At 41.9% G+C, this 13,006-nt stretch overlaps 1 protein-coding gene across 32 annotated transcripts in view; it reads right to left on the reverse strand.

The window, feature by feature from the left end:
• Positions 1 to 13,006, reverse strand: part of LOC139580464 (microtubule-actin cross-linking factor 1-like) — a 199,459-nt gene that overhangs the window by 90,740 nt on the left and 95,713 nt on the right. For 31 of the 32 annotated variants that reach the window (XM_071409167.1, XM_071409164.1, XM_071409156.1 and 28 more), the window contains 10 exons: positions 8,517 to 8,683; positions 5,960 to 6,072; positions 5,501 to 5,607; positions 3,832 to 3,951; positions 3,293 to 3,388; positions 3,070 to 3,197; positions 1,427 to 1,520; positions 1,093 to 1,247; positions 438 to 891; positions 110 to 238 (listed from right to left, as the gene is read on the reverse strand). In XM_071409167.1, the coding sequence (XP_071265268.1) occupies positions 110 to 238; positions 438 to 891; positions 1,093 to 1,247; positions 1,427 to 1,520; positions 3,070 to 3,197; positions 3,293 to 3,388; positions 3,832 to 3,951; positions 5,501 to 5,607; positions 5,960 to 6,072; positions 8,517 to 8,683 (1,563 nt within the window). Of the gene's footprint in view, positions 1 to 109; positions 239 to 437; positions 892 to 1,092; positions 1,248 to 1,426; positions 1,521 to 1,701; positions 2,033 to 3,069; positions 3,198 to 3,292; positions 3,389 to 3,831; positions 3,952 to 5,500; positions 5,608 to 5,959; positions 6,073 to 8,516; positions 8,684 to 13,006 lie in introns of those variants that run through there. The other variant, XM_071409181.1, reaches the window with a different exon arrangement.

The raw sequence follows: 13,006 nt of genomic DNA on the forward strand, positions 1-13,006 counted from the left end.
TTAAGGGGTTAACACACAAAAAAATAAAAATGATGTGATGCACAGAGATATTTTACAGTTTTTCCAAATAAAAACTTGGCAGAATAGGCTGACAATTGCTTGTACATACCTCACTAAGTTTGGCTTCTTTAAGGCTCATTTGAAATTCTTCGATGGCTCTGTGAACCCCTTTGTGGTTCTCTAAATGTGTTTCCACACTTGGCAAATCAGATCCCCAATCTCCGCGATCCAATTGCACCTTCAAAGGAAGACAAAACAATTCAGAATTGGTCTCAAATGTCTAAATCGCAAATATCAAAAGGTACAGAATTATACAAACATTATAGTGAACAGGTCTCTTGTAAAATATAATTTTTATCTCAATGAGGAAACCTGTATAAATAAGGATAAATAAATCAAATCAACAGTCTGACCCCAGAGCTTTGCTAAGTCCTCACCTGCATCTCCTCCACCCAGTTGATCAGGTCCTGCACAAAGTTTATGTTGACCTCATCCTCGGTCATGTTGGGGTCCACTAGCAAGGACTTGCACAGGGGCTTGCGGATCTGCATTTGTTTGAGGTGCTGGAGGTCTCCCGGGTCCATACCCACTCCTCCGCCCCCCATGTAGGCCTGCACCAAGCCGGACTGCATGCCGCCGTGGGTCATGGCGGGACTCAGGGCAGGGGTGAGGCCCGGGGTAAGGATGGAGGTGAAGGTGGAACCGGGGGTTCCCTGGCCTCCAGGGGTGAGGCTGGAGTTGAGGTTGGAGGAGGAGAAGCCTGAGTTGAGACTCTGAGTGAGGCCTGAGATCATCATCGTGGTCTGTTGGGTGGTTAGGGTGCGTCCTTGTCTGTACACAGAGGAACACTCTGCCCTCATGCCCAGCAGGTCGTCACGCAGCTTGGATACCCTAGATCATACACACAACACACAATGACATGTTTATTCATATAGTTCATGATTTATCATTTATCAGTTTACATGAGGTTCTTATCATTCTCATAAACACATGTGTAATTCCCTACACTATGTTGCAATCAATATTTCACTACAAATGTTTCCTTTATGTCTATGTGTTGCGTGATATCTAGAAAAAGCAGTAAGTTTGCACCTTTGAACAAGCTGATCGGAGTAGTAGTACTTCCCATCCAGTAGAATCTGGATATCTACCACCTGCTGTCTCAGCAGGTTTTCACATTCCAGAAGGTGCCCAGCGGTCTCTGCCTCATTCTGGAACTGGACCCCAGACTCTAGCCTCTTAGCATCCTGAGAAAAAATGTAAATGTCCAAACTGTTGTTGATGTACTTTTCTATTACAAAGTTCAATAACAATATTGATATAAACAAATAAAGACACAACATTTGCCTCAACAAATAAACATAAGTAAAAGCAGGACCTGGAGTATTCTGAGGTTTTGTGGTAAACATTCCAATGTGGTACTTACAGATTGCAGAGCTGCTCTTGCTAATGCTAGTTTGTCCTCTCCATTGACACAGTCCCGCTGGACCCTGTTGGCAATCTGCTGCAACATTTCAAGCCTAAAAGACAAAAACGTTTTGTCAATTTACATTAATATTGTACAGAAGTAATTTTACCACATAAACAAAAAATATGTGGCAATGCAGTGCCATCAGAGTTCCACTTGAAATTGCATCTGTAGAAAGAAAATCAACAAGAGAAAAAGCTCTGACAGCCCTGACTTCTAATGGTTAATCTCACCTTGATCCATACACAGAGTGGTTATTGAGAAACACTGGAAAGGCTGGGGTGCTGGAGAGCAGTGGCTCCATGGCTGGTCCTGAGAGGTTCTCAGAGGAACCCAGGCTGGTCAGAGTGCTGTTGCTAACTGATGAGACACTGCTGTATCCCATGTTATATGCCATGTTGCTGTGCATGGTAGAAGCATATATAGGACTATACCGAGCCACTCAGAGAACAACACTAGCCAGCTAATTTCTCTTCCATTTAAGACAGGAACTCCAGCACAGACTCAACCCCAACAATATGCGACACACACACAGGTCCACCTGGCACGGAGTGTTTTTGTCTCCCCTTTTTTATAAGCCTGTACGTGTCCTCACAGAAACCTACCCTTAAAGAATATTTTGCCCTAGGCCATAGAAGCTCATGGCATTCTTGCACAATCCATTACAGGTTCAGACAGTAACAGTTGATGGTAACAGGAGTCATCAGGCATTTTGGATTGAAACGTTGTCTTTTTTGTGTGTCTGAATAAATCAACTTGGGAGCATACCAGAGACGCAGACATTCCTTTTTCTATTTAACAGGGGATGTGGCACATACTACTGGGCCTCTATTAGTCTGCATAGCCAATGATTATCTACATAATATCACACAACATTACCAGATATCAACAAGCCAGGTGATTTCCAACATTTGGTATTTGGTATTTTATTAGGATCCCCATTATCTGTTGCAAAAACATAAATAGTCCCTGCAGTCCAAGAATGATAGATGCAAGATGACATGATAAGAGGACAATATTTGCCTGTGACTGTGTCAGACTGTAAGCTTATAAACAAACTGATGTTGACAAAAAATAAGGTGCACACCCACCATCAGCACTTAAAAGTACCTAAAAACAAAAACATCACTGAATAGCTTGAGCCGATAAACTAGGCATGGACTCACACCACAATTAATGCCTACAAACCTGACAAGAGATATGACAGTATTTTAGAAAAACAGAGATACGAGAAAGATGCGTGATTTTACAACACCTCAGTTTGAAGAACTCAGCAGTTAACCAAACCACAAAATGTAAACGTGTAAAGACTATGTAATTTAGTGAACCTCGGAAGAATCCAATTACTGCACATCCTTAAACAGAAGTATGACACTAAAGTCTAATAATAAAAAGGGTGACTTGAATCACGAGCACTCACCATTGACACTGAAACCAATCATGAATTACCGTTTTGCATAGTCATTGCAATTAGGCAATCGGATCAAATCTTTAATCTTAGTTAGCTCTGACTTATTGCTGTCATGTAAGTACGGGATCAGTATTATAAATCACAGTAGTGTGTGTTACTCCTGCAGTATGAGAAGGTTGATCCTTCATACCTATCCACCTCAGGCCTCAGGCTCTTCTCTCTCTCCAGCATGGCCACGATCAGCTTGCCCCATTCCTTCTCCACATCGTTGGGGTGATATCCCTGAGGAAGCTGGATACGACCAAACTCCATCCACACCTGTCCCCCAACACACGCACAGCAACATCTTAGTGAAGTTCATTGTAGACTGCTGGTTAAGAAAGAACAACCGAGTGTACGACGCGGTAGCATACCTCAAGCATTTTGTAAAGATGCTTGATTTTGCTCTTCTCTGTTTCTTTCAGCGGGATTTCATTCTCTTTAAACTGCAAGTACTGTGTATAAAGTGCCTGTAAAAAAAAGAAAAAAAAAGAAAAGAAAACGTTTTTCAATGTTAACATAGAAAAATATCAAAGAAATATAGAATCAATACATTTTGAACAAGCTATTACAAATTCTTCTAATCTCAGTGTGTATACTCACACTCGTCTGCTTTGAAATGGCTGGTACAGACAGAGCTCCTGTAGTCTTAGTAGCTGTGGACTATTTGAAGTAAACGGAGAAGCTCTCTGATACCCGTCAATATCGCTTTAATATTTCATGAGAGACGCTACTTATGGGCCATTTGAAGCCTCAGAGAGCTTGGGTTCTTAGCCTCGGGCTTTCAGGGCCAAGCACTATAAACTGATATCCAACTGACTGAAAACCAACCAGACAAGCACTTCACACATTGGATGCTATTTGGAGGTTCAAGTTGCATTTGATCTGTAATCAAATTGTATTTTTGCCTTACCTTGAGTTCCACTGGGTTGTTAGGGAACGCTCTGTCTGACATCACTGCCACATTGTGTTTGAGCCACTGGCTCAGGTAATTCACCATGTTCTGGTACTCTACCCATTTTATATCAACATCCTGTCAAGAAAAAAATTGGATTATTAAACATATCAGTTTTCATACTTACATTGGCTCATACAGGGATGGGTGCATTTTCTAAATGGACCAAGTTCTTGGTGTAGAGCGTATCGTTCTTGGTGTAGAGCGTATCGTGTTGTTCAAGCAATACATATTAGATCTATAGGGCATCTGCAAATATTGGCATTGTACAACGTGCAAAACAACAGGTTGTCATAATTTTGCTTTAAATAGTTGGTGCTATACAAACTAATCTACAACAAGAAGTACAGATGTAGGAACTTAATTTGATCAACCTGTTGCAGGAGAACTTTCCTGCAACGTGTAGTGTATTTGAGGTTTAAAAATGCTTCTGAAATTTGTAATTTCCACTTTGAAATTTCATACTTGATTTTTGCTTAGAAAAAATGTATTAACCCCTACAAAAATGTCCATTAATTATAATCCACATAATAATTCACATTTACTGTGGCTGCAAGATTTTCCTGCTGTAGCAAACTGGCTCAAATTAAGATCCTACATCTGCAGTTAAGGTTCTCTGCTGTGGTTACTAGAGTACACACAGTTTAGCATTCTTCCATAGCCTCTAAACAACATTTACACAATGTTCTGGGAGGGGTTCCAGCATCAAAATACTCCCTTTAAGCATCCATGCTCAAGCTTTCAGATTTATTTGCCTCAACAAAGCCAGATGGAATAAAATGCCTTCTCTTAAACATATGAGTGATGCAATGGAATGCATATTATATAACATCCGTGCCCAATCACAACCGTAAATCAAGAATCACAGTCGAGAACCAAATCAAGAATGTAAAGTCAAGAATGTATGCCAGGCCTCCCGAGTGGCGCAGCGGTCTAAGGCACTGCATAGCGGTGCTAGAGGCGTCACTATAGATCCGGGCTGTGTCACAGCCGGCCGCGACTGGGAGACCCATGAGACGGCGCACAATTGGACAAGCGTTGTCCGGGTTAGGGGAGGGTTTGGCCGGCTGGGATGTCCCTGTCCCATCGGCCTCTAGCGACTCCTTGTGGCGGCCGGGCACATGCACACTGACTTCGGTCACCAGCTGTACGGTGTTTCCTCCGACTCATTGGTGCGGCTGGCTTCCGGGTTAATGCGAGCAGCGTGTCAAGAAGCAGCGATGGGACAAGACTGTAACTACCAATTGGATATCACAAAATTGGGGAGAAAAGGGGGTAAAAAAGGTACCCAAAAATACAAATATATAAATAAATGAATGTATGTCAAAGTTATGACAAAAGATTATAACTGGTGTGAATTCAAAGGATGTAAGTGTGAAATATACTGTACATCCAGTGGTGAAGTCCCATGGTGATAATCAAATTCAAGAGGACAGCATAGAGACTGCAGTCAATGGTTACAAAGATAGAAGTCAACCCATGTTGACAATAGGACATTGTTGCTTTGTATTGAGATGTTGATTTTGCATTCATCATACAGTATTTGAAATATAAAATGCTCTTCTCAACTCTACTCACATAGGACATTTAAGTGCACCGTACAATAATCTGTTCATCATGTACTTACATTTGCATTGATACCGTCAACACCATCAGGTACTTTAGGGAAGACATCATACAGAGTGGAGACATATGTGATGACTGACTTCTCATCAGGAGTCTGCACATCCACGTCTGGTGAGAAAAGGTGAAATAAGACCCAATACACAATGTGATCGTTGTAAGGTACATGATTTAAGGGAGTGTTTATAATCATAATTAATACAATGTTTGATTTAAATCTCATGTATCCCATACACGTGTTGTGTCTTTTTCATTTAGTAAAGCATCGTCCATATAATGAAACAAATAACAGTCAGTAAATTAAGCTGTGCTTAGAAGACATCTCCTCCCTCTGGTAATAATGCAATGCATTTCTTCCAGCTGATTTACAGTAGGAGAGATGTGTCAATGGCTTGGAGAATGTTTACCTGATGTGTCAAAAAAAACATTAGAGAAAAGCATGTGGATAAACAGAATAACTCACCCTCAGGGTCCAGTAGTCTGGCCACCCCAAGCCGTTCAGCCAACCCAAAGGCCTGTTCTAAGTTTGACCGGCTAGTCTGGGCCGACACTCTGGCCATATCCACTAGGTCAGGCCTGCAATGGAAGAGGAAATACCAGTGGAAGCTCATTAAGATTGACTGCTTTCTGTTTATTGAAATGTTAATATGAGGAGACAGGGTACAAATGTATTATTTTGGCAAATAATCATTTAGGGTGGTTTGCATTGTTATGTTTTAGGTTATTTCAGCGGTTTCAGCACACACTATACTTCTTGAATAGTTTTGTTTAATTAGCCAGCAACAAACATTTTTGTTTGGAGGAAAGTTTTAGTGTGATGACGAGCAAATGTAATATAAGCCTGTAACATAATGTAATATAAGACTGTAATATAATGCAATACAAGCCTGTAACATAATGTAATATAAGCCTGTAACATAATGTAATATAAGCCTGCAAAATAATGTAATATAAGCATGTAACATAATGCAATATAATCCTTTAACATAATGTAATATACAGTAAGCCTGTAACATAATGTAATATAAGCCTGTAACATCATGTAATGTAAGCCTGTAACATCATGTAATATAAGCCGGTAACATAATGTAATATAAGCCTGTAACATCATGTAATATAAACCTGTAACATAATGTAATGTAAGCCTGTAACATAATGTAATATAAGCCTGTAACGGAATGTAATATAAGTGAAATAAATCTGTTTTTGCTCAAGAGACAAGGACAGTCGAGCCAGCCCAACATAGGTCATTGGTTAAGTAAAACAGTTCCACATGACCCACACATACATCAATAACTTGTGTCCATTGAACTTAAGAATGATTGGACAGCAAAAAATGATGTGACATTGACCATAACAAACAAAAGGGAGAGAAAAAGGAGAAATACGTCTTCATCTACTAGTCAACCTAGTTAATCTCATTTTAGGTCAGTCCAACAAGGTAGAGCAGTATTTCTCATCCCTGGTCTCCCAGTACCCCAACAGTACACCTGACCCTGGACAAGCACACCTGATTTAACTTGTCAACTAATCATCAAGCTATCAATGAGTTGAATGAGGTGTGTTTGTACAGGGCTACAACAAAAATGTGTTCTGTTGTGGGTACTGGAGGACCAGGGTTGGCAAACACTGACGTAGAGTGTACTGGGTCATACTGAAATCTGATCATGTCTAACTGAAAAGCCAACAGCCCCCTAATGACTAGTCAAAACCACTAAGTGCTGCCTCATTGGAATGATGAGGTCCAAGATTCAAAATGTGGTGGTGAACCGCAGACATGATTCAGCAAGACACAGCAAGTCAACAGAGGAGGAAAATAGTTATGTTATGTATCTTGTTTTTGTTATACACTGGGAATATACTCCTAAAGTGATATTACAGTTAAACCCTAATGAACGACAAAATTGTTTTTAATATCCATTAAAAAAGTATTGTAGAGCATTCAAGAAGGTCACTGTGCTGGAATTTCTTTTTCAAATAAAATATAGGGATTGGTGATCCAGGGGTCTCTATTTCAGATACAGGTTCTGTACCTCAAGTGTTACCTGTATTTGTGAATGATGGTGTTACCTGTATTTGTGAATGATGGTGTTACCTGTATTTGTGAATGATGGTGTTACCTGTATTTGTGAATGATGGTGTTACCTGTATTTGTGAATGATGGTGTTACCTGTATTTGTGAATGATGGTGTTACCTGTATTTGTGAATGATGGCGTTACCTGTATTTGTGAATGATGGTGTTACCTGTATTTGTGAATGATGGCGTTACCTGTATTTGTGAATGATGGTGTTACCTGTATTTCTGAATGATGGTGTTACCTGTATTTGTGAATGATGGTGTTACCTGTATTTGTGAATGATGGTGTTACCTGTATTTGTGAATGATGGTGTTACCTGTATTTGTGAATGATGGTGTTACCTGTATTTGTGAATGATGGTGTTACCTGTATTTGTGAATGATGGCGTTACCTGTATTTGAGAATGATGGCGTTACCTGTATTTGTGAATGATGGTGTTACCTGTATTTGTGAATGATGGTGTTACCTGTATTTGTGAATGATGGCGTTACCTGTATTTGTGAATGATGGCGTTACCTGTATTTGTGAATGATGGCGTTACCTGTATTTGTGAATGATGGCGTTACCTGTATTTGTGAATGATGGTGTTACCTGTATTTGTGAATGATGGTGTTACCTGTATTTGTGAATGATGGTGTTACCTGTATTTGTGAATGATGGCGTTACCTGTATTTGTGAATGATGGTGTTACCTGTATTTGTGAATAATGGCGTTACCTGTATTTGTGAATGATGGCGTTACCTGTATTTGTGAATGATGGCGTTACCTGTATTTGTGAATGATGGTGTTACCTGTATTTGTGAATGATGGTGTTACCTGTATTTGTGAATGATGGTGTTACCTGTATTTGTGAATGATGGTGTTACCTGTATTTGTGAATGATGGTGTTACCTGTATTTGTGAATGATGGTGTTACCTGTATTTGTGAATGATGGTGTTACCTGTATTTGTGAATGATGGCGTTGAAAAGCCTCCCGTCCCTCCAGGAGGAGGAGAAGTTGTCACAGCGTACGCCCACGTAGCCCTCGGTCATCTGCTGGGACCACATCAGCAGACGCTCCTTGGCTGTCATGTCCTCCGACTCCCCGCAAACATGGATCTCCGAGATCTGGAGAGGAACAACATAAACAAGTTATTACAGCTGTTAGTGTCATTACACCTACATCACAGATGTAGGATCTTCATTTGAGCCAGTTTGTTACAGCAGGAAAATAATCCAGCAGCAACAGGAAATGTGAACTATTATGTGGATTATAATTAATGGAAGGATTTTGTAGGGGTTGGTCGATTTTTCGTAAGTGAAAATCAAATCTCAAATTTATAAGTGGAAATTACAAACTTCAGAAGCCTTTGTTAAACCTCAAATACACTACACGTTTTACATTTCCTGCATTGAAGGAATGTTCTCCTGCAACAGGGTGATCAAATGAAGATCCTACATCTGTACCATCAAACACCTAAATTACCATCAAACATATGGGTGAAACAGACCAAATAATACTTCAGGGACATTTTTCAGACGTCAGGAACAGCATTTCTAGAGTCACGCGTAGAATAACTAATAACAACATTAATTTCCTAACACACATGATCATGTGCTGAATGAATAAAAACACATGATAATTGTCTGCACCAAATTCAAGACAGACACCTCCATATTTCCTTATTTGGTTGTAAAATGTAAAATTGGCAGTGTCGACATACAGCTGGCTAATAAATAAGCCATTCGTTGGCACATGTTAAAGAGTGTGATGACCTCCAACCAAACACATTCCCCTGTTGCTTCAACTCAGTTGACATGAGGTAGCAATTCCATGTATCTGGAGCTGGAAGAACAACATGATCACCTCTGACCTTGACAACAGGAAGCGACCTTTGAGCCACTCCTGCTGTGTTGTCATGTTTCATGTTTTGCTAGGCAATGTTGACCTAGTTACACTTTCACAATCTGGTGGATGAGCTAGAAAAGACGGACATTGAAACTAAGGTTGAGAGAAATGATGATGAGTCCTTTAAACAGGTCAACATTCACAAGGCGGTTTACCAGGACGTGTACTCAGAGCATACGCTGACCAACTGGCAAGTGTCTTCACTGATATTTTCAACCTATCCCTGACCGGGTCGGTAATACCTACATGTTTCAAGCAGACCAACATAGTCCCTGTGTCCAAGAACGCAAAGGTATTTTTTTATTTATTTTATTTTACCGTTATTTTACCAGGTAAGTTGACTGAGAACACGTTCTCATTTGCAGCAACGACCTGGGGAATAGTTACAGGGGAGAGGAGGGGGATGAATGAGCCAATTGTAAACTGGGGATTATTAGGTGACCGTGATGGTTGAGGGCCAGATTGGGAATTTAGCCAGGACACCGGGGTTAACACCCCTACTCTTACGATAAGTGCCATGGGATCTTTAATGACCTCAGAGAGTCAGGACACCCGTTTAACGTCCCATCCGAAAGACGGCACCCTACACAGAGCAGTGTCCCCAATCACTGCCCTGGGGCATTGGGATCTTTGTTTAGACCAGAGGAAAGAGTGCATCCTACTGGCCCTCCAACACCACTTCCAGCAGCACCTGGTCTCCCATCCAGGGACTGACCAGGACCAACCCTGCTTAGCTTCAGAAGCAAGCCAGCAGTGGTATGCAGGGTGGTATCCTGCCTAAATGACTACAGACCCGTAGCACTCATGTTTGTAGCCATGTAGAGCTTTGAAAGGTTGGTCATGGCTCACATCAACACCATCATCACAGAAACCCTAGACCCACTCAAATTGACATACCGCCCAAACAGATCCACAGATGACGCAATCTATATTGCACTCCACACTGCTCTTTCCCACCTGGACAAAACACCAACGTGAGAATTCTGTTCATTAACTACAGCTCAGCGTTCAACACCATAGCTCATCACTAAGCTACGGACCCTGGGACTGAACATCTCCCTCTGCATCTGGACCCTGGACTTCCTGACAGGCCGCCCCCAGGTGGTAAGGGTAGGCGACAACACACGCTGATCCTCAACACGGGGGCCCCTCAGGGGTGCGTGCTTAGTTCTCTCCTGTACTCCCTGTTCACCCACAAATGCGTGGCCAAGCACGACTCCAACACCATCATTAAGTTTGCCTATGACACAATGGTGGTAGGCCTGATCACTGACAACGATGAGACAGTCTATAGGGAAGAGGTCAGACACCTGGCAGTGTGGTGCCAGGACAACAACCAGCATCCGACCACAAGGCGCTACAGAGGGTAGTGTGTACGACTCAGTACATCACTGGGGCAAAGCTTCCTGGCATCCAGGACCTCTATAGCAGGCGGTGTCAGAGGAAGGCCCTAACAATTGTCAAAGACTCCAGCCACCCTAGTCAAAGACTCCAGCCACCCTAGTCAAAGACTCCAGCCACCCTAGTCAAAGACTCCAGCCACCCTAGTCAAAGACTCCAGCCACCCTAGTCAAAGACTCCAGCCACCCTAGTCAAAGACTCCAGCCACCCTAGTCAAAGACTCCAGCCACCCTAGTCAAAGACCCCAGCCACCCTAGTCAAAGACTCCAGCCACCCTAGTCAAAGACTGTTCTGAGTGCTACCGCACGGCAAGTGGTAGTGGAGCGCCAAGCATAGGTCCCAAAGGCTCCTTAACAGCTTCTAAACCCAAGCCATAAGATTTCTGAACAGTTAATCAAATGGCTACCAGGACTATTTACACTGCTGCTACTCACTGTTTATCATCTATGCATAGTCACTTTACCCCTACCTACAAGTGCATATTACCTCAAATACCTTGACTAACCTGTACCACATTGACTCGGTACTGGTACCCCCTGTATATAACCTTGTTATTGTTATTTTATAGTGTTTTCTTTTTTTTTTTTTTACTTCCTGACTGTCTTGAGATGTTACTTTTTTTTACTTGAGTTTATTTAGTAAATATTTTCTTAACTGTTATTTTTCTTAAAATTGCATTGTTGGTTAAGGGCTTGTAAGTAAGCATTTCACGGTAAGGTCCACACCTATTGTATAAATCAAATAAAATGTGATAATGTGAGATATCGTAGCCGTCTTGTTCAGTAGATTTGGGGGCATGCTAAAAGGATAATATTCACTGCATTTGGAAAGTATTCAGAGCATTTGACTTTTTCCACATTTTGTTACAATATGTTTTTATTCTAAAATGGATTCAATTGTTAGTCCCACTCATCAATCTACAAACAATACCCCATAATGATGAAGCAAAAACAGTTTTATATTTTTATTTTCAAAAGTATAAAAAAATAAAATCACATTTATATATGTATTCAAACCCCTTTACTCAGTACCTTGTTAAAGCACCTTTGGCAGTGATTACAGATTTGGGTCTTCTTGGGTATGATGGCACGAGCTTGGCACATCTGTATTTGGGGAGTTTCTCCTATTCTTCTTCGGAGATCCTCTCAAGCTCTGTCAGGTTGGATGGGGAGCATCGCTGCACAGCTATTTTCAGGTCTCTCCAGAGATGTTAGATCGTGTTCAAGTCCGGGCCCTGGCTGGGCCACTCAAGGACATTCAGCGATTTGTCCCGAAGCCACTCAGTCTTGGCTGTGTGCTTAGGGTCATTGTCTTGTTGGAAGGTGAACCTTCGCCCCAGTCTGAGGTCCTGAGCGCTCTGGAGCAGGCTTTCATCAAGGATCTCTCTGTGCTTCGTTCATCTTTCCCTCGAGCCTGACAAGTCACCCAGTCCCTGCCGCTGAAAAATGGTGCCAGGTTTCCTCCAGATGTGAGGCTTGGCATTCAGGCCAAAGGGTTCAATCTTGGTTTCATCAGACCAGAGAATCTTGTTTCTCATGGTCTGAGAGTCTTTAGGTACCTGTTGGCAAACTCTAAGTGGGCTGTCATGTGCCTTTTACTGAGGAGTGGCTTCCGTCTGGCCACTCTACCATAAAGGCCTTATTGGTGGAGTGATGCAGAGATGGTCCTTCTGGAAGGTTCTCCCATCTCCACAGAGGAACTATGGAGCTCTGTCAGAGTGACCATCGGGTTCTTGGTCACCTCCCTGACCAAGGCCCTTCTCCCCCGATTAGTCAGTTTGGCCGGACAGCCAGCTCTAGGAAGAGTCTTGGTGGTTTCAAACGTGTTCCATTTAATGGAGGACACTGTGTTCTTGGAGACCTTCAATGCTACAGAAATGTTTTGGTTCCTTTCCCCAGATCTGTGCCACGACACAATCCTGACTTGGATCTCTACGGACAATTCCTTCGACCTTGTGGCTTGGTTTTTGCTCTGACATGCACTGTCAACTGTGGGACCTTCTATAGACAGGTGTGTGCCTTTCCAAATCATGTCCAATCAATTTAATTTACCCCAGGTGGACTCCAATCAAGTTGTAGAAACATCTCAAGGATGATTAATGGAAACAGGATGCACCTGAGCTCAATTTCGAGTCTCATAGC

Source organism: Salvelinus alpinus, chromosome 7 (assembly GCF_045679555.1).
Source record: "Salvelinus alpinus chromosome 7, SLU_Salpinus.1, whole genome shotgun sequence".
In the NCBI taxonomy this organism is placed as follows: domain Eukaryota; kingdom Metazoa; phylum Chordata; class Actinopteri; order Salmoniformes; family Salmonidae; genus Salvelinus; species Salvelinus alpinus.